The sequence below is a fragment of the Callorhinchus milii genome, unplaced genomic scaffold, assembly GCF_018977255.1.
Source record: "Callorhinchus milii isolate IMCB2004 unplaced genomic scaffold, IMCB_Cmil_1.0 Scaffold2, whole genome shotgun sequence".
Taxonomy (NCBI): domain Eukaryota; kingdom Metazoa; phylum Chordata; class Chondrichthyes; order Chimaeriformes; family Callorhinchidae; genus Callorhinchus; species Callorhinchus milii.
The window spans coordinates 68,726,164-68,753,119 of NW_024704743.1; the positions used below are offsets into that span (position 1 = coordinate 68,726,164).

A 26,956-nucleotide genomic window follows, 5' to 3' on the forward strand; every position below is an offset into this window, starting at 1 on the left:
TGTGGTAGTGTGTGTGTAGTGTGTGTGTAGTGTGTGTGTGTAGTGTGTAGTGTGTGTGTGTGGTAGTGTGTGTGTGTGTAGTGTGGTGTGAGTGGTGTGTAGTGTGTGGTGTGTGTGTAGTGTGTGTGTAGTGTGTGTGTGTAGTGTGTGTGTGTAGTGTGTGTAGTGTGTGTGTGTAGTGTGTGTGTGTGTAGTGTGTGTAGTGTGTGTAGTGTGTGTAGTGTGTGTGTGGTGTGTGTAGTGTGTGTGTAGTGTGTAGTGTGTGTGTGTGTGTAGTGTGTGTGTAGTGTGTGTAGTGGTGTGTGTAGTGTGTGTAGTGTGTGTGTGGTGTGTGTGTGTGTGTAGTGTGTGTAGTGTGTGTGTAGTGGGTGCTGGGTGTGTGTAGTGTGTGTGTGTGTGTGTGGGTGTGTGTAGTGTGTGTGTAGTGTGTGTAGTGGTGTTGTGTGTAGTGTGTAGTGTGTGTGTGTGTAGTGTGTAGTGTGTGTTAGTTGTGTGTGTAGTGTGTGTGTGTGTAGTGGTGTGTGTGTGTGTGTGTTGTGGTGTAGTGTGGTAGTGTGGTGTGTGTGTGTGTGGTGTGTGTGTGTGTGAGTGTGTGTAGTGTCTGTGTGTGTGTGTGTGTGTGTGTGTAGTGTGTGTGTGTGTGTGTGTGGATGTGTGTAGAGGTGTGTGTGTGTGTGTGTGTGTAGTGGTGTGTGTAGTGTGTGTGTGTGTGTGTAGTGTGTGTGTGTGTGTAGTGTGTGGGTGTATGGTGTGTGTGTAGTGTGTGGGTGTGTGTAGTGTGTGGTGTGTGTGTAGCGTGTGGTGTGTGTGTAGCGTGTGGTGTGTGTGTAGCGTGTGGTGTGTGTGTAGTGTGTGTGTAGTGTGTGTATGGTGTTTTGTGTGTGTGTTGCGTGTAGTGTGTGTGTGTAGTGTGTGTGTAGTGTGTGTGTGTGTGTGTGTGTTGTGTGTGTGGTGGTAGTGGATGTGGTTGTGTGTAGTGTGTGTGTGTGCGGTGTGTGTGTAGTGTGTAGTGTGTGTGTGTAGTGTGTGTGTAGTGTGTAGTGTGTAGTGTGTGTGTGTAGTGTGTGTAGTGTGTAGTGTGTGGGCTGGGGATCCAGTGAGTGAGTGAGTGAGTGAGAGAGTGAGAGAGAGAGCAGAGGGCTGGGGATCCAGTGAGTGAGTGAGTGAGTGAGAGAGTGAGAGAGAGAGCAGAGGGCTGGGGATCCAGTGAGTGAGTGAGTGAGTGAGTGAGTGAGTGAGAGAGTGAGAGAGAGCAGAGGGCTGGGGATCCAGTGAGTGAGTGAGTGAGTGAGAGAGCAGAGGGCTGGGGATCCAGTGAGTGAGAGACTGAGAGAGAGAGCAGAGGGCTGGGGATCCAGTGAGTGAGTGAGTGAGTGAGAGAGAGAGCAGAGGGCTGGGGATCCAGTGAGTGAGTGAGAGAGAGAGAGCAGAGGGCTGGGGATCCAGTGAGTGAGTGAGAGAGTGAGAGAGCAGAGGGCTGGGGATCCAGTGAGTGAGTGAGAGAGAGAGAGCAGAGGGCTGGGGATCCAGTGAGTGAGTGAGAGAGTGAGAGAGCAGAGGGCTGAGGATCCAGTGAGAGAGTGAGAGAGTGAGAGAGCAGAGGGCTGGGGATCCAGTGAGTGAGTGAGTGAGTGAGAGAGAGAGAGCAGAGGGCTGGGGATCCAGTGAGTGAGTGAGTGAGTGAGAGTGAGAGAGAGAGCAGAGGGCTGGGGATCCAGTGAGTGAGTGAGTGAGAGAGAGCAGAGGGCTGGGGATCCAGTGAGTGAGTGAGTGAGAGAGAGCAGAGGGCTGGGGATCCAGTGAGTGAGTGAGAGAGTGAGTGAGTGAGAGAGAGAGAGAGAGCAGAGGGCTGGGGATCCAGTGAGTGAGTGAGTGAGAGAGAGAGTGAGAGAGAGAGCAGAGGGCTGGGGATCCAGTGAGTGAGTGAGTGAAGTGAGAGAGAGAGCAGAGGGCTGGGGATCCAGTGAGTGAGTGAGTGAGAGAGAGCAGAGGGCTGGGGATCCAGTGAGTGAGTGAGTGAGTGAGAGAGAGCAGAGGGCTGGGGATCCAGTGAGAGAGAGAGAGTGAGAGAGAGAGCAGAGGGCTGGGGATCCAGTGAGTGAGAGAGAGAGAGAGAGAGCAGAGGGCTGGGGATCCAGTGAGTGAGAGAGAGAGCAGAGGGCTGGGGATCCAGTGACTGAGAGAGAGAGACAGAGCAGAGGGCTGGGGATCCAGTGAGTGAGCGAGAGAGAGAGAGCAGAGGGCTGGGGATCCAGTGAGTGAGCGAGAGAGAGAGCAGAGGGCTGGGGATCCAGTGAGTGAGAGAGTGAGAGAGAGCAGAGGGCTGGGGATCCAGTGAGTGAGAGAGAGTGAGAGAGAGCAGAGGGCTGGGGATCCAGTGAGTGAGAGAGAGTGAGAGAGCAGAGGGCTGGGGATCCAGTGAGAGAGTGATAAAGAGCAGAGGGCTGGGGATCCAGTGAGTGAGAGAGTGAGAGAGAGAGCAGAGGGCTGGGGATCCAGTGAGTGAGAGAGAGTGAGAGAGAGCAGAGGGCTGGGGATCCAGTGAGTGAGAGAGAGTGAGAGAGAGAGCAGAGGGCTGGGGATCCAGTGAGAGAGAGAGCAGAGGGCTGGGGATCCAGTGAGTGAGAGAGTGAGAGAGCAGAGGGCTGGGGATCCAGTGAGTGAGAGAGCAGAGGATCCAGTGAGTGAGAGAGTGAGAGAGAGCAGAGGGCTGGGGATCCAGTGAGTGAGAGAGAGAGAGAGCAGAGGGCTGGGGATCCAGTGAGTGAGAGAGCAGAGGGCTGGGGATCCAGTGAGTGAGTGAGTGAGAGAGAGAGCAGAGGGCTGGGGATCCAGTGAGTGAGAGAGTGAGAGAGAGAGCAGAGGGCTGGGGATCCAGTGAGTGAGAGAGAGAGAGAGCAGAGGGCTGGAGATCCCGTGAGTGAGAGAGTGAGAGAGAGAGCAGAGGGCTGGGGATCCAGTGAGAGAGAGTGAGAGAGAGAGCAGAGGGCTGGGGATCCAGTGAGAGAGAGAGAGTGAGAGAGCAGAGGGCTGGGGATCCAGTGAGTGAGAGAGTGAGAGAGAGAGCAGAGGGCTGGGGATCCAGTGAGAGAGAGAGTGAGAGAGAGAGAGCAGAGGGCTGGGGATCCAGTGAGTGAGTGAGAGAGCAGAGGGCTGGGGATCCAGTGAGTGAGTGAGTGAGAGAGAGAGCAGAGGGCTGGGGATCCAGTGAGTGAGTGAGAGAGCAGAGGGCTGGGGATCCAGTGAGTGAGTGAGAGAGCAGAGGGCTGGGGATCCAGTGAGTGAGTGAGAGAGAGAGCAGAGGGCTGGGGATCCAGTGAGTGAGTGAGAGAGTGAGAGAGAGCAGAGGGCTGGGGATCCAGTGAGAGAGAGAGCAGAGGGCTGGGGATCCAGTGAGTGAGAGAGAGAGCAGAGGGCTGGGGATCCAGTGAGAGAGAGAGAGTGAGAGAGAGAGAGCAGAGGGCTGGGGATCCAGTGAGTGAGAGAGTGAGAGAGAGCAGAGGGCTGGGGATCCAGTGAGAGAGAGAGCAGAGGGCTGGGGATCCAGTGAGAGAGAGAGCAGAGGGCTGGGGATCCAGTGAGTGAGAGAGAGCAGAGGGCTGGGGATCCAGTGAGAGAGAGAGCAGAGGGCTGGGGATCCAGTGAGAGAGAGAGAGCAGAGGGCTGGGGACCCACCCAGTGAGTAACGAGAGGGAAAGAAGCTGATCTTTAAACGGTGCCTCTATCTTTGCTGAGATTCGTGGCTGAGATGTTGTGCGGCTGAGAGCTTTGTATAGAAAAAAAAATCTCGTGTTTGTAATGTGATTGGGAAGACGGCATATGGTGCGGGTACCTCCAGCCAGTGAGTGAGAGCGGACAGCAGGAGGCGGTGTGTGCACTGAGGGCTGACAGACGGACACAGGGAGACAGGGAGGGAGGGCTGTGCTGTGCTGAGCGGTGCTGGACTGGCCCCGCCCCCGCCCCGCCCCGCCCCGCGCGCCCGGGCTCGCCGGCCGTGCGCGTGCAGCGCCCTGACGCGGCCCCGGCCCGCCGCGTGACGTCGTACGGGGTGCGTGCGGTGCGTGCGTGCGTCTCGGTGCCGCCTGGCGACGCCTTCGCTCTCGCCCGCGAGCGAGCGAGCGAGTGAGTGAGTGAGTGAGCGAGCGAGCGCGCCTGCGCCTGCCTCGTCCTCGTGCGTGCGTGCGTGCGTGTGCGTGCGTGCGCGCGCGAGGCCCCGGCGCGACGGTTAGGGCGGGGCCCCCGGGGCATGATGGGAGAGAGCGTGTCCAAACGGCTGAGGAGCGAGACCGAGATGGAGGAGCGCTCGTTCTGCAACCCCTTCCCCGACTACACGGCCCCCGCCACAGCCACAGCCACCGCCACCGACCCCGGGGAGCTGGACCAGTGGTTCGACACGCAGGGAAAGGTAATTATTATTCATTTAACTGAATAAAGTTCTTCTTAAAAGAGAGGCCATTTGGGCAGCTCGGTTCATAGGGTTCAGTCCGACATCAGCCCCCGGGGGCTGTGACCTGCCCTGAGCTACAATAATAATAATAATAATAATAATAATAATAATCCCTGACTTTGATACAGCCCCTATCACGTCTTTGAGACGTTTCAAAGTGCCTCACGGAATATACCGTAAAGTGAATTGACTCTTTATTTTGTGGGTAAAATGCAGTTTGTGCACTAAAATGTTGTTGTTGTTGTAATGTCTCACAAACAGCCGTAGAGTGAATGACCAGTGTTGTAGGGGATGGATCTGTTGGCCACGACACTGGGATCTTTAATGACCACCTGAACAGGGAGAAGGGACCTCGGTTTAACGTCTCATCCGGAGGTCTCATCCCGTCACCGAGAGGTGTCTGTCTGTTCAGGTGGACCTTACAATCCTATTCAAAAAGAAAAGGGGAGTTTATACCATCACACTGAGTTCACACCCATAACACATCCCTCCCTCATCTGGTACTGAGGCACACCTTCCTCTCACCAGAGTGCACAGCCACGAATGATAACTCAAGCTCAAAAGACACAAATGTCATCAAACTTTTCGAACAAGAAAAAAATTAATGTGCTATATCCCAAATCTGGTTAGCGTAAAATAAAAATAATTATAGCAAATACTGAAACACCAGTTTAAGTTGGAAACGTGCATACAAAAAAATGCTGAATGACGATGACATTTTTCCAAATCAATTATGCAAATTATGGACCCAAAGTGAAGAGCATAAATAGTGCAGCAAAATAAAATCTTATGTTCTCTAAATTACTGAACCAAGAACATCACCAAATTATATCCTTCAAGGAAGCAAAGACTGACCCAAACCTTTTCATGTGTACAGTATCTGCAACATCCTGAACTCCTACTTTCCCATTGTAGCCAAAACCATTCCAATGCCCTCCTCACCGGTCTTCCATTATCCACAAACTTCCAACAATTTCAGAATTACACTGTTCGTATTCTCACCCACACTAAACTCTGCACTACCATCATAGGTTCCACTGGCTCTCTTTCACAGATCGGATCCTCACACTCCTACAAATCCTTTCATGCTCTGGTACCTCCCTACCTTTTCCACTCACTTACTCCCCACTCCACCACCCACCGCGTCCGCTCGGCTGGATCCAGCCACTATGCCCCTACACTTCGGAACTCACTCCCTCAATCCCTTCGTCTTGCCCCCTCCTTCCACGTTTTGAGATCATGCCTGAAGACCTTCCTATTTGACCGTACTCATGGTCACCTCCTCTCTCCCTTTGCTTGGCGTCAGCTTCCGGCAAGCGCTCCGGGACACTACCCCGCGTGAAGGGTGCTATATAAATGTCCCCTCCCTCAGCCCCCCTGCGTGAGCTCAAGTGCATAAATAACTTTGAGACATCCTCCCAATGTTATAATTGCAATATAAATATAAATTTGTTCTCTTTAGGAACCTAGAATTTATGAACCATTGATATTATTTTCATATCAGTGTTCCAGTATAGTACATAGTTAATCATTGAAACCAAATGAATCTTCAAAGCTTTTTAAAGCATTGTCATTTTTGATTTTCTTTTGCAAAAACTGATTTAATAGTTAATAGTTTGGATTTATGTAGTGTTGCTCACATAAAAATAAGTGTCTCTGTGTTTACAAAATGTAATTGAGATAACAAGGTAATCTGAATCCGCAATGTCCTATAAACATCAATGAGATGAGCAGCCAATTTATTTTCATTTCATGATAAATTTGATGAGGAGAGGAATATAAGGCAGTTTAACCAGGAGAAATGCTTCAAGTTTATAATAACCCTTGCATTTTATATAGTACCTTATCACGTCATTGATCATCTCAAATAATTTCATAGGATTCACTGTGAACTGTAGTGACTGTGCATTTGTAGACCAGTATGATAGCCAACTTGCGCGCAAACTGAATGACCAATTCCATATGGAGCCACCAGGAAAAACTCCATTCTCTTTTTGAGGAGTGAACAAGCAGAAGAAATGTCATCTTAATATAATAATAATAATCCTTGCATTTGATATAACGCTTTTCACGACTTCGAGACGTCTCAAAGCTCTTCACCGAATATACTGTAAAGTGAATTGACTGTATATTTGTGGGCGAAACGCGGCAGCCAATTCCACACAGCAGTGTCCCACAAACAATCGTGGATTGAGTGACCAAATTTTTTTTATATGATTAGATCGCATCTGAAGGATGGACCTCCGACAATGCAGCCCTTCATTATTACATTGGAGCGTAAGCCTAAACTATGAGCTCAAAGTCCCTACCTGGGGCTTGAACTCTTCTGACTCAACTACCAACTGAACTTCTTGTAAATGCAGTCAAACCTGTTATGCAACCACTTACTGTCAACAACCACCCTGGAACAGTCCCAATGGACTTTCCACAATAAACCACTTCTATTCATCAAAGACCTGTCTAACACAGCCAATGGACACTTTTTTTTAGCCCTGTCAGTGTATTGACACCCCTTCAACGAGCAGTTTTAAGTGAATTTAAGAGTACTTACCAGTAACGCATTACTAATTTCTGCATTGGTAATGCATTAATGTAGAATCCTGCTAGACTGCTAGTGCATTTACTGTGCTTAGCAGCCCATGTGATGCTCATGGATTCCTGCCTCACTGGTGAGATGTCGTTCAATGAACCAACGGACACTTACTCAGAGACTAACCTCACATAGAGAGGTCACTTTGGTCCAGTCCCCTGATTGGTTGCTTGAAACAGACTATACGTTACTTAGAAGTGTTTAAAAAGTATATTCAAATATTCAACGTCCCTTATGCAACCAGTTTTAGTGGTTAATATTACTAGATAGATATAATTTTTTCATCAAATTAAATACCACACGTTCTAAAAATACAAAACCATTGATATAATATTTAAACCGATAGATTTAGCACCAAAGAGTTGTCTATATCCTATTACACTGTGCCACGTGATCTTTGCATGATGTTTGCCTGAATTCAGGCAAGTTGTTTGTAGATGTGTGAGAAAGAGCAGTGATGACAGGTGGAAAGGAGCGAGAGGGGAAGAGGTAGTTGGAATAAATGATTCATAGAGGTTTTGAAGTCGCTACAAAGGAGAAACGCAGGAGGAAGAAATGTACATTTTACAATTTACTATAGGAAATGCTTGAATACTCAACATAGTTTTGTATGGGTAAACACAGTAAACGAATATTCAAAGTGGTCAGTTTCTGACTACGGTATTTATGTTTTTATCTACTGTCTGATATTGAAAACGTATGGCATGATAAATATGTTATTTTCACAGATCAATCCCATCTTCAGAAAGCGGATTGAAACTAAAATAAAGGACCTCCTGATACAGATGGAGGAGGGTCTGAAGACTGCAGATCCTCATGATTGTTCTGCTTACACTGGTTGGACAGGTGCGAATATTGCCGTTTCTGGTGTGTGTGTGTGTGTGTAAAAAAAAAACCTCAAACCTGTTCACTGCATATGGGCACTTTGGCCTTTTATCACCTGTTTATGATTGGAATTCCCATTTCTATGGGTATGTGATCAACTTGTTATGCTTTTAGAATGATGCCACTGTATCGTATGCATTTTTTATTTGTTTTTTTCTTCACAATTTGTCGCTTTTACAAAATTTTTAAATGTTCTTATATTTTGCCCCCATTTCCTATGTCTTGAAACATTACTCTGCTCAAGATAAAGAACAGGTGATTCCCACGCTTTCCCCCCCCTCAACTAACCAGTCCACTGCTTCACTCTTCAGGTTGTCAGTGTTACCTGTGTAAGAGAGGATGATGTTTTCTCTTTTTCCATTTCCCAATTATAGTAGAGATGAGATTTGTAGCCAATTACAGTAGGACCCAATTATAATGCATTGGGGTTACAATATGTAGATTTCTGTTAGGGACGGCCTTGACATTTATTTACCAAATGTGATCAACATCAGAGACAAGCTGATGAACTGGAAGTTTGTCTTCCTGTGTGTGGCAGGCATTTTGAAATGCCAATGGAGCTGGTTGTCTTTATGCACATTTGACTGGGGATTGTGCTCCATTATAGAGCTGGTTGGTATTTTATGGACCCATTGGGGCTGCACTTTATGTGAGGAATAATAGATGCATCACTGTGCTTGGTTTTAATCATCAATCTGAATTTTAAACAAAGCTATTTAGTAGTCTAATAAAATGGACTAGGTGATGATATAATGAGTGATGCATGCTATTTTATTATGCAAGTTATAAAGGTAGCACATTGTATTGGATACTACAGTCTTGTGTTCTAATCTAAAGTATTTGTAAACCAATGCACTATTGCTACTGGGAGGAACAGGAGGCCTTGGAGAAATCTGTTGGCAGTTGCCATGTTTTTAGGAACAAAACAATAAGTGCTCTAGAAGCTTGTATTGTATATTTATGCTTCATTCTGCATATTTCTTGTTCGTTGGTGTAAGATTACAAATATTGTAATTCCAACTATTGCGTTTCCAATCTTGGCCAACATTTTGAAGGATCTCTTAGCGGAAGCTTCACTCTTTTATTCACTCCCCTCCTCTGACTCCTCCATTGTCAACAGGAGAGAGTAAAATTAGAGGGTGAATTAAATTGTGAAAGTCTCACACTATCTAATGCCCAACTTGAGAGAAGATGGAAGAGGTCATCACATGAGGCCATGAAAAAGTACAAGTGTTGAGGGTGAGAAGAAATCTAAGCAAGAATCTAAGCAAAAAAAACTTGAGTATAGGAGTAAGAAAGAGCCACTTACCTTTACTACCTTTTGACAACTCAGCCTGGGTAGGAATTCATTCTCATTCTATCCTTCAATTAGAATTTAATCTGGGTCTTTATAATTTATAATACAATCTGAGATATGGATTTGTAGGCATAAAATTTCCTCCTGACTCAGGAAACTGTCAGTTCCTTTAATTGAACAACAATTCATCCTTTACTGTATTTTGTGTATAAATGCTTCCATAAAAGCAACTATTTCTTGAGGGGAAGAAAAATCTTAATGTTTTGATGGGATTTAATTTTTTTCTTTTAATAAGATTTAAGAATAAGAGCCGGTAAGAAACAGTATTATGTCAAATATCATGACCTCCGTGTTGATCTCTTGTTTTAAATTGCAAAACAAAACCAAAATAAAAATGTTATAACATTTGCCTACAAGTAAACAGTCACTACAGTTTACAGTGTATCTTGTGAAGTGCTTTGAGACATTGATTGTCATCCTGATGTGAAAAGCACTATAGCAAATGCATGGATTGTCATTTATTAATAATATTTGAGCATCTACTGATGCATCCACACTTGTATCTCAAGTACCTATGCCAGGCGTAAGTCACAAATTCCAGGATAAGTTTCAGATGGGGAGAGAGGCATATTGATGGATTGTTATTTGTATAAAAGTTGCTTCCCATTTACCCGTTTCTTGCGATCTAGTGAAGTGAGAATTTGATTCTGCACATCGTGCTGAGGAATGGAATTTTTTGTTTACTGGCCATTCCACTTCCTTTTCAATTGAGCGGGTGCTGCATCCCCAGGATACAAAACGGGGTGCATTTTAACGTTCAAGGATGAGATCTGAAAGGCTTTTATCCAAACTGATCTTGCGATCAGTTCTTTTTCAGTTATGCCATGGAATCTTTAGAGTGACCCTGAACAGGCAGACAACATTTCATCTGAAGAATGGCACCTCCAAATACAGCACACCACAAGCACTGCATTGGAGGGCCACCCTTGCCTCTACAAATTCAAAATCTTATTGTGGGTCTTGGACTCATAACCTTCCATCTCAGAGGAGAGAGTGTTACCAAGTGACCCAGACTGATGCTTTTAAGCCACAATTCCAGATAATTCAAACATGGGTCTCTAGCAGACTCTCTCCATTCTGAATAGCAACCATATACCCCCATTTTCTGTTTCCTATGGTTTAATGAACATTCCATCCTTGCTGCCATCTTTCCATTAACAACAACTTTCATTTATAGTGTGCCCTTCACATGGGTTGGTGTCTTGGAGCACTTAACAATGGCAGAGCTTGACACAGAGCCAGTGGGTGGAGGGGTGTGTGTGTGGAGATGGCCTAATGCACGGTAAAGAGGAAGGAGGAGGCAAGGGGGAGGGATTAAGGCAGAGTGCCATCATTTTGGGGTATAATGGCTGAAAATACAAATGTCGATGGTGGAGGAGAAGGATGAGGGATTTGTAGAAGGCCCAAGCTGGCTGAGTGAAGGAGGCGAATAGAGGACCAAGCAGATCGGAGAGGTAGGAGCATAAAGTGATTCGCACATATTGGAGGATCTTGAAATCAATCCATTCTGTAATTGGGAGTCAGTGAACCCAGGCAAGTATTGGGATGATGGGGATATGTAGTTTGGTGCCAGTTAGGATCCAGGCAGCAGAGTTTTTATAAAACTTAATTATATAAATGGTGGCACTGGAGAGACCAGCAATGAGGGCATTGGCATAATTGAAATGGGAGTTGGCAAATGCATGGAAAAGGCTTTCGGCTGCGTTGGGGGTGAGGTATGGTCGGAGGTTGGGAAATTGGCAGAGGTGGAGAAAAGTGGTCCTGGTCAGAGGCCAATTGTAGAGAAGGTAGGATAGCTGGGGGTCAATACTTACATCTAGATTGCGTCTGAGGGATAGGTCGGGGGCTGAAGGATAGGCCAGAGAGTTTCAGGAGATCAGAGCCATGGTGTGGAGACATTGACTGGAACCAAGAAGGATGTTTTTTGTCTTGTCAATGTTCAGCCGCAGGAAATTGGTACTCATCCAAGCCTTTATGTCTGACAAGCAAGAGGCAGAATATCAGGGGACCTGGAGTTTCGGCTGGAGGAGTAATAGATTTTGCTGTCATTAACACCGTGTACTTTCATTTTTTTTAACCAGCCTCTTATTCAGCACCGTATCAAAAGTCTTTCGAAAATCCATATATACCACATCGACAGCCCTACCTTTATCAAATCTCTGCTATTTCATCAAATAACTCCTATTAGATTTGCCAAGCAAGCTTTGTGATCAACAAATCAATGCTGACTATCTTTAATCAATCCATGGTTTCCTAAGTGATTATTATTATTCCATAGCATAGCCTCGAAACGTTTTCCTAATAGGAAAATGTTAGGCTGATTGGTCTATAATTATTGCACACAGCTGTAAAAACAGATGAAAAGGATTCAGTATCCTAGGAATCCTAGTTTTAGCTGCACTTTTTTTATTCCTTGTATCAATATGCATAAATCTATGTTCTATTCATCCCATATTTGAATCAAATGAATCTTTCCCACTGTTTATCTACTGTCCGGTCTGCCAGTCTTTCTACAAGTTTATCTGTGTTAGTTCCTTTCTCATTTCCTTGCAATTTTCCAGTTGGGTACCTTTGTCCTTGACTACCTCCTTTTCAATTTGTACATGAAATAATATTGTGGACACTATTTGCTAGATGCTCCCCAATCCTCATTGCTCACTAGCAGACTTTATTTCCTAGAACAAGATTGAGAATTGCCTCCTTCCTAGTTGGACTTGAATCATGCTGATTAAGAAAACAATCCTGTGTACGTTGTTGAAAAGCTTGACTTGCTGCCAATTAATGGTGATTTGCCCTCTATATAAAGATCAGGTTATTTTTAAGCAAGTTACAAACTAAAGGGTGAAACTTTTTTTAAAAAAAAACTTTGTTTTGTTTTGCGGCCATAAAATTAGACAGCATGTTATAGCATGCCTATGGAAAAAAAGGCCACCGGTTTTCAATACCCACACCCCTCCCCCCCTTTCTGAGTCGTCAGATTATCACTGACATGAAATTTTCCTTTGATTTTCAATTTTATTTTTGATCAGCCAGATGTCTGACACATGCAGAAGGCCATCATCATGCTCAAGATTAGTCAAACTACTATAATGTACGTCATCTACATATGGAAATTTCCCAGGGTCAAGACAGTCACTGAAATGGAGCTGAGGGGCAGAGCTTCAAGGAGGTCTTATCAATGCAACACAATTGAGGTTTGAAGTACAGCTGGAAGTCGAGCTGAATGCCAAGATATAGCTGTGGCTAATTAAACTTGATATTCCACAGATGCAGGAAGGTGGATTTGGTCGAGTACCTTCAAGATCCTTTCAATGCAGGGTGCTCAAACTGAATTTCTCATATTCCTATACATGCTGTTGTTAAATTTGTTATTGCACATCTGAAATACCACTGAATTCAACCTATTATAATAGCATTGGAGAAATATGAGAAGTTTAATTTTAAATAGTTTTTGATTTGTGTGTATGTATAATTTTGTATATGTAGAAAATGAGAGAGAAGTAGAAAGGATTGGAGAAACATGAGCAGCAAGGTAACATGGAACAGACAGTAGTTGATTTAATTAATAAATGATAAATTTAACAGTTGTATACAAATATTGAAGGGGGGTGAAGAGTGCTGCTTCTACATATGCTCTTTAATTATGGTTTCCTGCTTTTTTTGACACTAGGGATCGCCCTTCTTTACCTGCAGTGTTTCCGTGTGACACACAAGTTGGCACATCTTCAGCGTTCCCTGGACTATGTGAAGAGGACTTTGCGTAATCTGAATGGTCGAAAAGTCACATTTCTGTGTGGTGATGCCGGACCTTTAGCTGTTGGTGCTGTGGTGCACCATAAACTGAAAAATGAAACTGAATCTCTGGATTGCATTAAGAAGTATGGGATTAGTCCATATTTATAGCCGATAAACCCTTGACTCTTCTTTCCCCAGTAAATTGAGTTTAAGTTCCTCATTCTTGCATTCAGATCCCTCCCCAGCCTACTATCTCACCCTAGCCTACCTCTTCTGCCTGGTCAAACAGGCTAAAGGACCTTCTTTATGCGATCTTCTGCCTTTCTTCAACCACACTGATGCTGTCGCTCCCTTCGCTCAGTGAATACTGGCCTGCTTCATCTCCCCTATCGACCCCACCATCAATGAGCAGGCTTTCAGCCACTCTGCCACCACTGTGGAAATCCGACACAAGATCCCTCCCTCTCCTCGTTCAAGCCAATTCTCAAACACAACAATATAGTATGGCCATCACACAGGGAATTGTCTCAGAGCATTGTGTCTCAGCATGATCTGAAGATGGGCAAGGAGGGGGCAAAGAAGAGGGATTGAGGCAGAGAGTTCCAGAGTCTCGGGGCATAGTGGTCGATACAACAGATGGAGTGGAGGGGATGGGGGAATATGCAGGAGGCCGGAGCTGACTGAGAGAAGGGTGTGGGTAGAAGAGTGAGGTGTAAGCAGGTAAACCCTTTTCACTACTTTTGGTCATCTTTGCCCACGCCCCCACTCAGCTCCCAGCCCCAGCTTGGATATCTGTCCAACATTGTTGAGTGCTCCTTGGGTGAAAGGCACTATATAAATAAAATACTAATTTACATTGCAAATATAAATTGTATTCTAACATTACAAATTTGGTTTTAAAATGATTCTTCTGTCTGGTGGGGCAGGCAGGGTGTGACGCAGGCAGGTTTCTGCCGAGCGGAAGGAGCAGGCTGGTTGGTAAGGCTTTTGGCATGTTGCAGAGGTAGGGTGGGGTAAGACTGAAGGGAATTAAAAGTGAGCTTGATCCTCTGGGTGATGTGGAGCTGGGTAAGGATGGGGGTGATAGGCTCAGCGAGCCTAGTACGGGAGAGGACACAAGCTGCAGAGTTCCGGAGGGAACAGGTGGGAAGTCCGGTGAGCAGAGAGTTGGCATAGTCTAGCCTGGATTTGATGAGTGCAAGGATAACAGTGTGAGTGGCCCAACAGAAGAGATAGTGGTAGAGGCAGACAATGTTGCGGAGGTTGGGGGAAAGCTGAATGGGTCAGGGCACGGATATGTGGTTTGAAGTACAGTTCAGAGTCGAACAAGACACCGAGATTCCACACCAACTCCATGAGGTAGAGTGTGCATCCGTGTAGATTGATTCTGTCAGCACCTGGATTGTTGGAGCTGTCGTCCTTTGGATGAGACATGAACCAGACATATGTCTGTTCATATGCACGTTAAAGAAAATTTAGTCTTTCCTGATATTCTGGCCAACAGTCCATCCAAATAAAATTGGTCATTTACTTGAAGGATGTTTGTGGGACGTTGCTGCTGTTGCATTTGCTTACAAAAGACATAGTCATTACATTCTACAGTAAATCCTGTGGATTTTGATGACATGATAAAGTGCTTGGGACGTCGTCCTGATTGATGTGAAAGGCGCTATACAAATGTCATTTTGTTGTTGTCACATCAAATGCAAAGATTATTATATTATCTGAGTTTGAATTATGCCCATCTCTTTATACAAGATATAAAGTATCCTCACTTTTCACATCCTTTGTAAAATGTGTTTGAACAATCTCAATCCAGTTCCCTGTGGACCCAAACTGAAAGCTATCCATGAATTCAACAAAGATTCATTCTAAATTAATAATCTCACTCAGAAGTCATAAGAATGAATGCTATTGGGAATGTAACACTTGTCCTTTTCTGAGGTTTGGGTTTAAGAAACCTGGTTAGTTACACAGCAAGAAACATGTGTTATTTGAAATTTAGTATTTAATGCTGGCACTTCTTATGCTAAAAGTAGAAGCATATTAATTTTCTATCACTAATACCTCTCACAATAATAATTGTATAATACTCTGCATTTGATATAGCTCCTTATCACATCATCAAAGCACTTCACAGGATATACGGTAAAGTGGATTGATTTTGTATTTTGCCGGCAAAACGCAGTTTGGGCACAGCAATAATAATCCTTGCATTTGATATATCGCATTATCGCGTCTTCAGGACGTCTTCAAGAAGTGCTTCACAGAATATACTGTAAAGTGAATTGCCTATATTTTGTGGGCGAAACGTGGCAGCCAATTGCAAAAAGCAGTGCCGCGCAAACAGTCGTGGAAAGAGTGACCAAATATTATTATTTTGAAGAGATTACCCCCAGAAAATTGATCGCCATGTGACTACAATGTGCCACAAAACATGGAATGAGTGACCAATTTTAATTGGGGGATTGTTGAGCAGGACACGGGGAGAAATTCCCTTCTTTTTGAACCATGCCATGGGATCTTTAATGTCCACCTGAACAGGCAGTTGGGACCTCAGTTTAATGTCTCATCCAAAGGATGGCATCTCCGACCATGCAACATTCCCCCAGCCTTGCATTAGAGTGACATCTTCGACTATGTGAAGTCCCGATTTTGTTTGAACCCACAATGTTCTGACTCGGAGGCGAGAGCACTACCACTGCGCCAGGCACTCACACCTTTCATGAGAAGAGAAACTTTTACAAACTTGTAAAAGAAAATTGTGGTAAGATCCATTGCCTAGAAATTATACCTCAGTAGTTCCCCAGTGTTCTGCTCAAGTTCTTACATTCACAGTTGCCATTCCACTTTAATGGCATTTCCTTCCACCTGCCTTCTCCCTATACATATATCTTTCTCTCTCTGATAAACATACCGAGTAAAATGAGATGTATGGTGCTATCTTGTGAGATTTGACTGTTTTTGAAAGAATAAGTTAGAACATTTGCCTATGACCATTATAGTCCTTTTATTTGCAGCTGATTTTAAATCTTATTTTCAAATTAACATTTTTTCAGTCAGATAACATACACATTGTAGTATATCTAGGACCTTGAAGATCAAAATTGTAATATTGTAGAAATTGAGAACCCAATTAATATTTAAAATGGACATGGCAGTATAATATTTGTCAAGTTTTTTTAATATTTTGTTGTACGTCGGATATGTCATTTTCTCTTAACAACCATTTGCAATAACATTTTCTTGTTTTTGCTAGACTTCTACATTTGCACAGAAGTGTTGTTAGCTTGGATTCAGAAATTCCAGATGAGCTGTTGTATGGCCGAGCTGGGTATTTATATGCTTTGTTGTATGTGAATGCAGAGATTGGGCCAGACATTGTTCCTCAGACTAATATTAAGGAGGTAAGGAAAGTATCTCTTTTTTTCTGTAGAATTGATCTGATATTTTATTACCTGCAGGATTGTTTTCTGTGAAAATCTACCATGTTTATATATTTATATCTATAAATATGTTCATATGAAATTAGCTTATAGTGTGCTTTATTTATTAATCTCTACCTTTGTTGTTTAAATTGAGATGATATTCCAAATCTATACATTAAATCCATTTTGGTGATGTGTGAGTGTAATAGAAAATGCATTGGCAATGCCCCGTCAAAGCAGTGTTTGATTTATAATGGAAATCCCATTATTTGTACAAATTGTCAGTTTACTAAACATGCTCCATGTTGATACCAATGGTACAAGATATTCAATCTGTCCTAATTCTTTAATTGTGTATCACCTACCTGTTTTCTTAGTTTTTCTTGCAATGAATGTTATGAATTACCACATGATAAAATGCCCCTCGTACGCTTTTTATGGACAACTTTGTTCAAGGGGCAACCCCTTTATAGCGCAGTTGTCTGTGTCCAATATCAAAGATACTGCATTTTAATCCTTGTATTTTATATAGTGCCTCATCACATTTTGAGATGTCTCAAAGCACTTCACAGGATATACTGTAAAGTGGTATATTGTGTGTATTTTATGGGCAGCCAATTTGCATACAGCAAAGACCCACAAACAACCATGGTATGAGTGACCGATTTTATTTCATTAAAAGGGACATAAAAAAAATAGTAAATTTTATGTCACTTTTTGTGGGTTGTGCAGAAGATGTGACTGAAGTCATTTATTGCACTTATAATGTGCAAGAAATGTTGCTGATGTCACTTCAAAGTGACATTAGTGATACTTCATGCTCAGTGTGTATGCTGGGAAGTGATGTTGGCAACAACCTGACAATTCGAAAGTCAGACATTTTTTAGCATAGAAAGCCTAAGTTAGAAGTTGTTTTGCACTTTGGTAACCATAGATCCACAGGGAATCTCATTCTAATTTAACTTCAAATATTTTTATACAATGATTACAAAACTTGTAGATTTTAGAGAAGTAAGACTGTATTTTATCAAGTACAATTAGACTACTATTGTACAAGATTACTATTAAACTTTGAAAGTTATTTTTGTACAATGCTTCAGGTTTCTGAGTCTAACGTTTTCTCCCTCTTCTCCCCACAACCCTCCTGTTTTTTTATGTACAGGTGGTTAATGCCATCATTGAATCTGGTAAAAACCTTTCCAAAGAAGAGCGCAAAGTTGACCGCTGCCCACTTATGTATCAGTGGCACAGAAAATTGTATGTTGGAGCAGCCCATGGTCTAGCAGGGATCTACTACATGTTAATGCAGGTTGGATTCCCCATCCCCTTTGGCTTCCACCTTCAGCTCAGGTGCAGTGTAAAGCACTTTGAGACATCCTTCTGACGTAAAAGTGCTCAATAAGATTAATTCAGTTTATTAGAAATCTTTGTTTCTCTCTTTACATCTGTAGTTCCATAATGTTTAAGTAATATTCAGTTGTATCCAACATTGTTTGTGAGATGCCTGAAAGGGTGGTGGAGGCCGATTCGATAACAGCTTTTAAGAGAGAAGTAGATAATTATTTGGGGAGGACAAGTTTGCAATGGGGAGAGAGTGGGGAGTGGGATTGAATTGGATAGCTCTTTTCAAAGAGCCGCCACAGACAAAATGGAATGGCCTTCTTCTGTGCTGTATAATTCTATGATTCTATGATTCTTTCCCCTTACAGTAAAACAAAAGTGAAATGTTCATTGAAAACTGAGGTCACCGATATCAGATTTCATGTTAAAACAGCTGACTGCTAGATTAATAGGTTGCACTAACATCGCTTCCTGCTTTGCACATTTGCAGTAAGTGGCATTGGCAGTGACTTGACAATCCAGAAGTCAGCCATTTTCCCTGCTAGCATGGGAGCCAGCTGGCTGAGATATAAGCAACTGCTCTGTCTTGCTTTATCGGGCCTCTTTGGGGATTTTTATGGATCCCAAACCTGAAGTTCCATTGAAGATATCAAAAAGGAATTGGTCAAATATTTGAAAGGCCAAAAAATATATAAAAACAGTATGCGGAATTGGTTAGATGATGGGACTACATTTATTATTTTAGAGAGCATTAGATTAGGCAGAATGACCTCCTATGCTGCAACAATTCTATTTTTGCCTCCAATTTGTGAGATTTTTCAGCAAATACCTGCTGCATTATGCCGCCCCCCCCCCACCAATCCCTGTCTCAAGACGTACCTCTTTGACTGCGCTTTCAGTCATCTATTCCCTCTCCATCCCCTTTGGCTTCCACCCCAGCTCAGGTGCAGTGTAAAGCACTTTGAGATGTCCTCCTGACTCAAAAGGGCTAAATAAATGTTTTGTCTTTTTGTTTTTCATAGCCAAGTGCTAAGGTGGAACCAGAGATTCTGATAGAACTGGTAAAACCCAGTGTGGACTATGTGCGACACAAAAAATTCAGATCTGGAAATTACCCCTCGTCACTGAGTAATGAAACTGACAGACTGGTCCATTGGTGCCATGGTGCACCTGGTGTTATACATATGTTGATACAGTCACATAAGGTTAGTATTTGGGAATGATCTGAAGGCTTAAATGAACTGTTAAATGTTTTTACCTTCCTGCCTTAAAAAGTATTTAGTATGGTCACTGTCATTGAGGCTTCCATGTAAATCTGAATGTTGATGTTTCATAGGTAGTCGATTGAATAAAATCTCATGAAAGGTTCAAGGTTTTTGACTTTTTTAATCTCTTATTTTAATTGTACTATTGATTTCTGTTTGCCATCAGGAAGGACAAATAAAAAGTGTCCTCCCAACAACCTTGTGTAAAATTGGTATCTCTGCTTCTGAGATCAAACCAATCATGTAAAGATGCTCACCCAACCAAAATGTAACTCTTACCATGTCAACAGAACTTGAATTTGTTTTTAAAATGTCTATGTTGCCAATTGGATTCTAATCCTTTTGAAAACAGCCCATGTGTTAAATGGCAGGTATTATTAATTCCACTCATTTGGTAAAGACCCACCTCCTGCCTTTGTCTGATCATTAAATGACCAGCACTAATTCTACATAAAATGCTGCATGCTTTTATTTAACCATTAATATGGTGCATATATATAGTATTTATCTTTTGATAGAATTGGATTTTTATAATTGTTTAATATCATTAATGTAAATGTAATCTAGATATAATATGGTGCGTTAAAATATTTTAAGCACAAATTTCACATATGCATTTACTCTTGTGTTTTTTGTAAACAGACCTTTAAGGAGGAAAAGTACCTGAAGGATGCAATAGAGTGCAGTGACGTAATCTGGCAACGAGGCTTGCTATGTAAGGGTTATGGAATCTGTCATGGGACTGCAGGGAATGGCTACTCTTTCCTTTCGCTTTATAACTTAACTCAGGACAAAAAGTACCTCCACAGAGCCTGCAAGGTGAGGTGAAATATTATTAGCAATACTTAATCTAATTTATTTTTATGAGTTCAAAACATAGTTTTGTTATTTTGTATAACAAGATGTCGTCAAAGTTCATTACTCAGAGTTCTATTTTGTAACATAATATACAGTATTCAGTTTTCTTAGCTTGTTTAAAATCAGAACTAATAGTTGAATACATAGTTAAAATCCTTAACTACTTAGTTGACTGAGAATGTAAAAACACTTTTAAAAAGTGAATTTCTGTTATATTCAGCATTTCCTGCCTCGATTATTTTAGTGCCCTCCATGCTGGTCTCTCAAGCTCCACTATTTGTAAAATCCAATTAATTAAAAACTTTGCCACCTTTATCCTCACCTGCACCAAACTCCTTATCCCCATCACTCCAGTTCTTGCGGGCTCCACTGGCTCCTTATTATAAAACTGATCGAATTCAAGATCCTTACGCACGTGTACAAATAACTCTCCGAACTGCTTACACCCCACTCCACAACCTGCCACCTTCGCTCAGCTGGCTCCAGCCTCCTGCACATCGCTTGTCCCCTCCACTCCACCATCGGTGCTGCGTTTTCATCCACTACACCCTGAAACTATGGCACTCTTTGTGTCAATTCCTCTGCCTTGCCTCTTTCTTCCCCGACTTCACATCACACTTGAGGATCTTCCTCTTCAACCGTGTTTGCGGTCACCAGCCCCTCTCCCCAGCTCAGCATCAAGCTCCACCATTTCAGCGCTCCAAGACGCGCTACTCTATGTAAAAGGTGCAATATAAATGGCAGTTATTGTTGTATTACGGCAATTCATATTCAGAATTAATATTAAATATAGTAGAAGAAGATTAATTTTGTTTAAACTTATTTAACAGTTTGCGGAATGGTGTTTGTCCTATGGAACACATGGATGTCGGATCCCTGATAGACCGTACTCTTTATTTGAAGGTAATGCATTGAACTGTGTGACTTTTTTAATAAAGGTTATTCAATTGCAATGATAAGGTTGGGAGTGTTTTGGATGATGATAAGAACAAAGCTCGAGCAGTACAGTATCACCTGATCCCTGAAATGTATAAATGTCTTGTTATATTTTCAATCTACGTTTACTTTAAATTGTGGGTAAAGTATTCACTGGCTTACATGTAGTTTTCCAAGGAGGTCAAGCTTTCACTAATGAACAATGTGAGGCGAATTGAAGTGCTCGTGTATTACATGGATTCAAACTGTAAAGACAATGGATTTAAATCGCAGATTGTTACAAGGACTGGGATTGGTTTGGGATTTAAATTTTTTTTTATTCTGGTACCATTTCTTCATCTCTAACTAAATATAACCATGACTTAAAGCATTTGATACAAGTAGATATCAGTAATACAGAACAGCCCTGTCAAAATGACTTCATTGTAGCATGGATGTGGTTATAAAGTGATAGCGCTGTGTTCACTGTGTATATGTGCAGCAGCCACCTTTTTGTACTAAAATGGCTGCCTTCAAGGTCATTAGTTGCCGTTGATATCACTTCTTGCTTTGCTGAAGCTCAAAGCAGGAAGTAATGTCAGCGGTGACCAAGTGACTGGTAGTGAGTAATTTTAGCTTCTTATTAAAAAATAATAATAATAGTTTGGTCACCCAATCCATGACTGTTTGTGGGACACTGCTGAGTGCAATTAGCTGTCGCGTTTCGACCACAAAATATACAGTCACTCCACTTTGCAGTTTATTCTGTGAAGCACTTTAATAATAATAATAATAATAATAATCCTTGCATTTGATATAGCGCTTTTCACGTCGGGAGGACGTCCCAAAGCGCTTCACAGGACACACTGTAAAGTGAATTGACTGTATATTTGTGGGCGAACGCGGCAGCCAATTGCGCACAGCAATGTCCCGCAAACAGTCGTAGATTGAAAATGACCAATTTATTATTGTTTTTGGTTTTTGGAGGGATTATTATTAGGCGTGTGGAGTAAGGAAACTTGCCCAAGGTTTCGCCCTGACCTGCCTGGAAATGAACTCAGGTGTCTCGCTTGCAAAGCGAGTGCTCTAACCACTGAGCTACTTTGGGACATCTCGAAGACATGATAAACCTCTATATCAAATTCAAAGATTATTTATATATATATATATTATATTATGCTAAACAGACTGCCAACTTAAGAGTCGTTGGTTCACTGCCAATGTTGCATTTTGCTCTGCTTGCACAGTAATTGGGAAGCTTTGTTATCAGTGACCCGATGATCCGGAAGTTGGACTTTTTTTGTTTTAGTTGAGGTCCACTAGGCTGTGTTCAGGTGAAATCAGCTATCACTCAATAATCCGTATTGAGAATTTATGGATCCGAACAGCCTCGTTCTAACAAGGATTCTATTTGTATTCTGATGTACGAGTAAACATCACTAAATCATATGCCATGATGTTTACAATATGTTGTGGACACTGAATCTCAACGAATTAAAACAACTTATATTTATTGGTAACATAAATGGTGCTGCATGAAATGTATTTGAATGTCTATCTCAGACATTATAATATACCGTTAATTCTAGAAGACGATTAAAGAATTTGGAGGATTAGAAGGAGATTGGACTGAATGACTTGTGTTGAGTTAAAAAACACCAGCACAGATTTGATGTGCCAAATTGCTTGTTTTTTTATGCTGTAACATTTTGATTGTAGCCTCTGATATACCTCAACTGATATATCATGACTGCAACCATGTTTTTTTAATAAAATAATGGATATAATAAGCACATCAATAAAATAATAGGTACACAATAGATAACAGATTATAGATCTCCAGTTATAGATAACAGATTGCTCTTCATAGTCATGCAAATCAGCCTCACAATCAAACATCAAGTAGTTCAACATTACATAGAAATGAAAACCAACTTTGAAAAACTTTGAAATGAAAATCCCCTTTTCTAGCCCACTTGTTCTTTTTTTAAAATAATGAACGTAGAGTAGCTCTATCAATATAAATGGAAGAACATGTCTCCCTTGAACTTCCTAGTGGAGTTGGTGACTGGGAGAGCTCCCCTCGACTTGTAGATTATGGCACCAGTTTCAATGAAACCTGTAATTGTTAGTGAGTAAAATGCTTGTGTATTTGGTAGAGGGTAAAATTCTCGACCAGAGTACAGGTTAGTAAGTTATACAATATAAACAAACAAAATAAATGTAAGTGAATATACAATGTGTCCATGGGGGAAGAAAAATCATGATTCAAAGGGAGGAAAAAGTCAGTCTGAAGTGAAGGAACTTCTAAGACTTCTGCCTTAGAAGTTCCTTTCATGAGTGTAAACAGCAAGATCCTATCAGACCTGACAAGTGTTGGAATGAGTCCAGTTGTGATAACACTGCATATGGGTATGTGAAGTGGGAGGTAAAGGATGGGATGTATATGCTGAGCCTCACAAATTGCAAAAATTATGCATGTGATCAACGAATACATTTGCAATCATGTTCTGCTTTCTTTTCATAGGCATGGCTGGAGCTGTTCACTTTTTATCTGATGTGCTGAATCCAGAAACAGCCCGCTTACCAGCATTTGAACTCTGACGTACAACAAATTAGAGCCGATGAAGAATCCAATATTTTGTCTGATTTTCAGAATGAACTTCTTTTCTGAGAGGAATAGGTTCTCTTGGTGTCCCTTGTAAGAAATACAGATGCCAAAACTACCACGTTCTCAAGAACTACGGGACATTGAAAATAGTGTGTTGAGAAAAATCTTTTTTGTCTTTAAATTCAGAATGGTATTCGAGTAAGAAGCCATTATAAATTTAATGCAAGTATTCAGGTTTTTGATTGTATGCATGCTTAATACGTTGGTGTTAGTGACTTGTCTTTGTTCTTGTTTGTGAAAAAGTCATACTATTTGTAAAGTCTTCATGATAGTGTTCTTTTGTGCATGTACAGAAGTGCATAGAACCAGTCATTGATCCTCTGGCATAAATTTGCTGAGTTATCTATAGGATAAGCCTTACTTGGTTTAATGCTAGATATATTGAAGACTGACAAAATCATTTGGCTCATTAATATGTTAAAAATAATTTATTGTTCATTGTTTTGGTCACACGTTGTTAAGTAAAGCAAGCTTTTGAGTTTCAAAATGTAATGCTAAAATCTCCCACTCTTCCTTCCATTCCTGTTTACTGTTATACTGCTGCACTGAAAGTAGACTGGCCGTCATCAAGTTAATGTTTCATTTAGGTTTTGCAGTTTGCCTAAATACTGATGAACGTGAGCATAATTCTTAGAGGATGCTGTAGGGAAAAATGTTTTAACACTAGCCAATAATTACAGAGACAAGGTTTCATAAGAGCAAAATTCCTTCTAGTGTTAACAACAACAAAAAATTAACATGTTTTGCCTTAGAACTGTTCACCTTTACAACAGATCAGATTGTCTACTGAGCTTGATGTTCACCTGTACCAGTTGCTTTGCTATAGCAGGAAATCTATAAACCATACAGGTAAATATGGCTAGATGAAAGAAAACGAATGAGACCTACAGAAATTTGGCAAAGTTAAAATTTATTGAGTCAACCAATGTTTTGATAAACCATTGTTATCTTGGCATTTTTGCCTGTTGTATTATTAAGCAGCCTAACTTTCCTTTGTCCCCAACAAGAAGTGCCAAATGCAAAATTAAAAGTATATGTACTTAAAAGTTTTAAGTCTTTTTGTAAAAAGTGCATTGTGTGATATTTGGATTTGTAACACAAACCTAGTTGTCATTGTGTTATAGGTATTGTAGGCTGTGCCATGGTCGTTTATTTTACTGTAACCCAAAACTTTCCATGGCTAATTTTTCTTGAGTTGAAATATATGGTTTGTATGATTTATTGTTCTCAGTCATCTGTTTCTTCTTCAGATACAGTATTGTACTTTAATGTTTAAAAGCAGGCCTTTGGGGAGTATGAACAGCTTGTCAGAAAATATTGACATTTGTATTTGTTTTGATTTCCTTTTCTGTTTGTATACTTGTCTTAGTTAAGTTATTCCATTATTAAGAACCAAAGATGGTGTGCAAACCATAGATACAAATTTCAGCACAGTGTAATTGTCTAATGTCTACTCTAATTGTAACTATCTAATTTTTGAGACAATGCATATGTTTTTAAAGCTGCAGCATTCCACTGATGTTCATGGGCTTTTAAAATCATCCCATACATGACTGTCAGTGAAAATGATGCCACACTGTTTTATATGCACTGTTCTATGCTGTCTAGACTGATGTGTCTTTCTAACTGTCCAAACTGTAATTTGCTTTCATTAGAGCCCACTTCTTAAAGTTTCCCAGTGGGTATAAATCTACATCTGATGTTACTGAGTGACAGGTGATCTCACAAATTTGCTTTAGTATGATGAAGCAATAAAATAAAGTTGCTGCTGTAGGAAAGTGTGATTATTTGCTTGAAATTAAATGGAAAATGTGAGCGTAATCTGCAAAAGTATTTGTGCATTACGCCATTAAGTGAAACATCTCGGAGAACTAGTGGCAGTTGCTGTAATTGCTGTGTTGTAGAATCACATAGAACTAGCTGAAACAGATGGTAGATATAAATCTAACTGACAAGAGTACATGGCATTTGAGGAAGGGTAGTGTGATCATCTTCTAAGTAATAAGCCCTAGGGAGTTGAACCAGCATTATCGGATAAACAATGAGATGAAATTGTATGGAAAGGGCCAGAACACCATTCAGAATTAGTGAACGAGTAGGGAAGATGACCACAATATTCAAGGTTGATTGTTATCAGTATATTTTTGATACTAGATCTGGACATTGAGGACCAATGGATGGAAAATATTTTATTTGAGATGATGACAGAGGACTTTGGGTATAATTACTATAATAGCAATGTACCCAATGTAAGGAGAAAATCAAGCCTTCAACTTATATTTAATATTGACTAGCTGGAAGCTATGAAAATAATTTAAACTTTCAGTAGCAAATGGTAGTTAATGCTAAATTATTTCCCCAAGTAATGGGAAAGTATCTAGAATGTTAACTATAGATTTAGGAAATACCATGGTAGCATTACTGATTTTCGTAGCAGCTATTCTGGGTTATGGCCATGGGTAATGTGGGAGCAATTCAACTCAATTTGTTCTGCTTGTATATGCAATTGATTTCTTGCAATAACGTCATTTATAGCCAGAAGCATAGCTTTTGCAACATATGGTTCAAACAAGGTAGTTAATCTTCTTTTAATAATGCAATATGTTTGTACTCAATTATCTGCCATCAAGAAGACTATCACCCAGTAAATTCAACTCTAGAACAAACACATTTTGTTAAAATGGAGGAATTAAGCCTTGTTGCTTCAATCCCAAACAAGATCAGTTGCGACACTGAGACACTGACCCAACAAAGAACAGAGGAAGATGAAGAAAAATAAATATGAGTAAATATATTGGGAGGTAAGACAGTCCAAGAATATGTGTCACAGGGAATAAATGGAGATGTACAGTATGACTGAATCCATGTGAAAGATAAATTAGATTATGAGGGAAGAAAGACCGGGATAAGAGCAAGTAAGTGAGAATTTGCAACAGGCTGAGATGAAGACTCACAAAGAAAGACTGATGAGAAAAAGACATTTTGTTTGGTCAGCCGGGCGTCTGACACGCAGAAACCCATCACCATGCTTAAAGAGTATCCAAACCATGCATCCCACCTACACATGGAAATCCCAGAGATAGATTCTTGAAATGGAATGCGCACTCTCCCTGGAGGAACGCATCCTGCTTACCTAATTCCAGAAAGTTAGGTGCAGGCTGGCGAGAGCCAAGGGTTGGGGAACCCAGAGTGTGGTTGGGGTGCTTCTGGTGTCTAACTAAAACTGCATTATATTGCTGTCTGGCAAGCTTTCCCGCAGCTGGTCCAGCTAGGTTTACCCTACCCGTTAGGGCTTTGGCTTGCAGGGTTAACAGGAGCTGAGTTTGATGGCCCTCTGCCCCCAGTGACTTCGGCCATTCCAGGCCCTGCCAATGAGCCAGTGCTATCATCAGCAGTGCCCTGGAATAATAATAATAATCCTTGCATTTGATATAGCACTTTTCTCATCTTCTAGACGTCTCAAA

The 26,956-nt window shown here is 41.6% G+C and overlaps 1 protein-coding gene across 1 annotated transcript; it reads left to right on the forward strand.

Moving 5' to 3' along the window:
* Positions 1-4,220: 4,220 nt before the first annotated feature.
* lancl2 (LanC lantibiotic synthetase component C-like 2 (bacterial)) lies at positions 4,221-25,270 on the forward strand. Its single transcript, XM_007897626.2, has 9 exons — positions 4,221-4,405; positions 7,766-7,883; positions 12,950-13,157; positions 16,274-16,421; positions 17,605-17,751; positions 18,806-18,988; positions 19,691-19,867; positions 20,737-20,809; positions 23,349-25,270. Exons 1-9 carry the CDS (start codon positions 4,247-4,249, stop codon positions 23,423-23,425), a joined length of 1,290 nt encoding a protein of 429 aa, XP_007895817.2. The 5' UTR covers positions 4,221-4,246; the 3' UTR covers positions 23,426-25,270.
* The last annotated feature ends 1,686 nt before the right edge of the window (positions 25,271-26,956 follow it).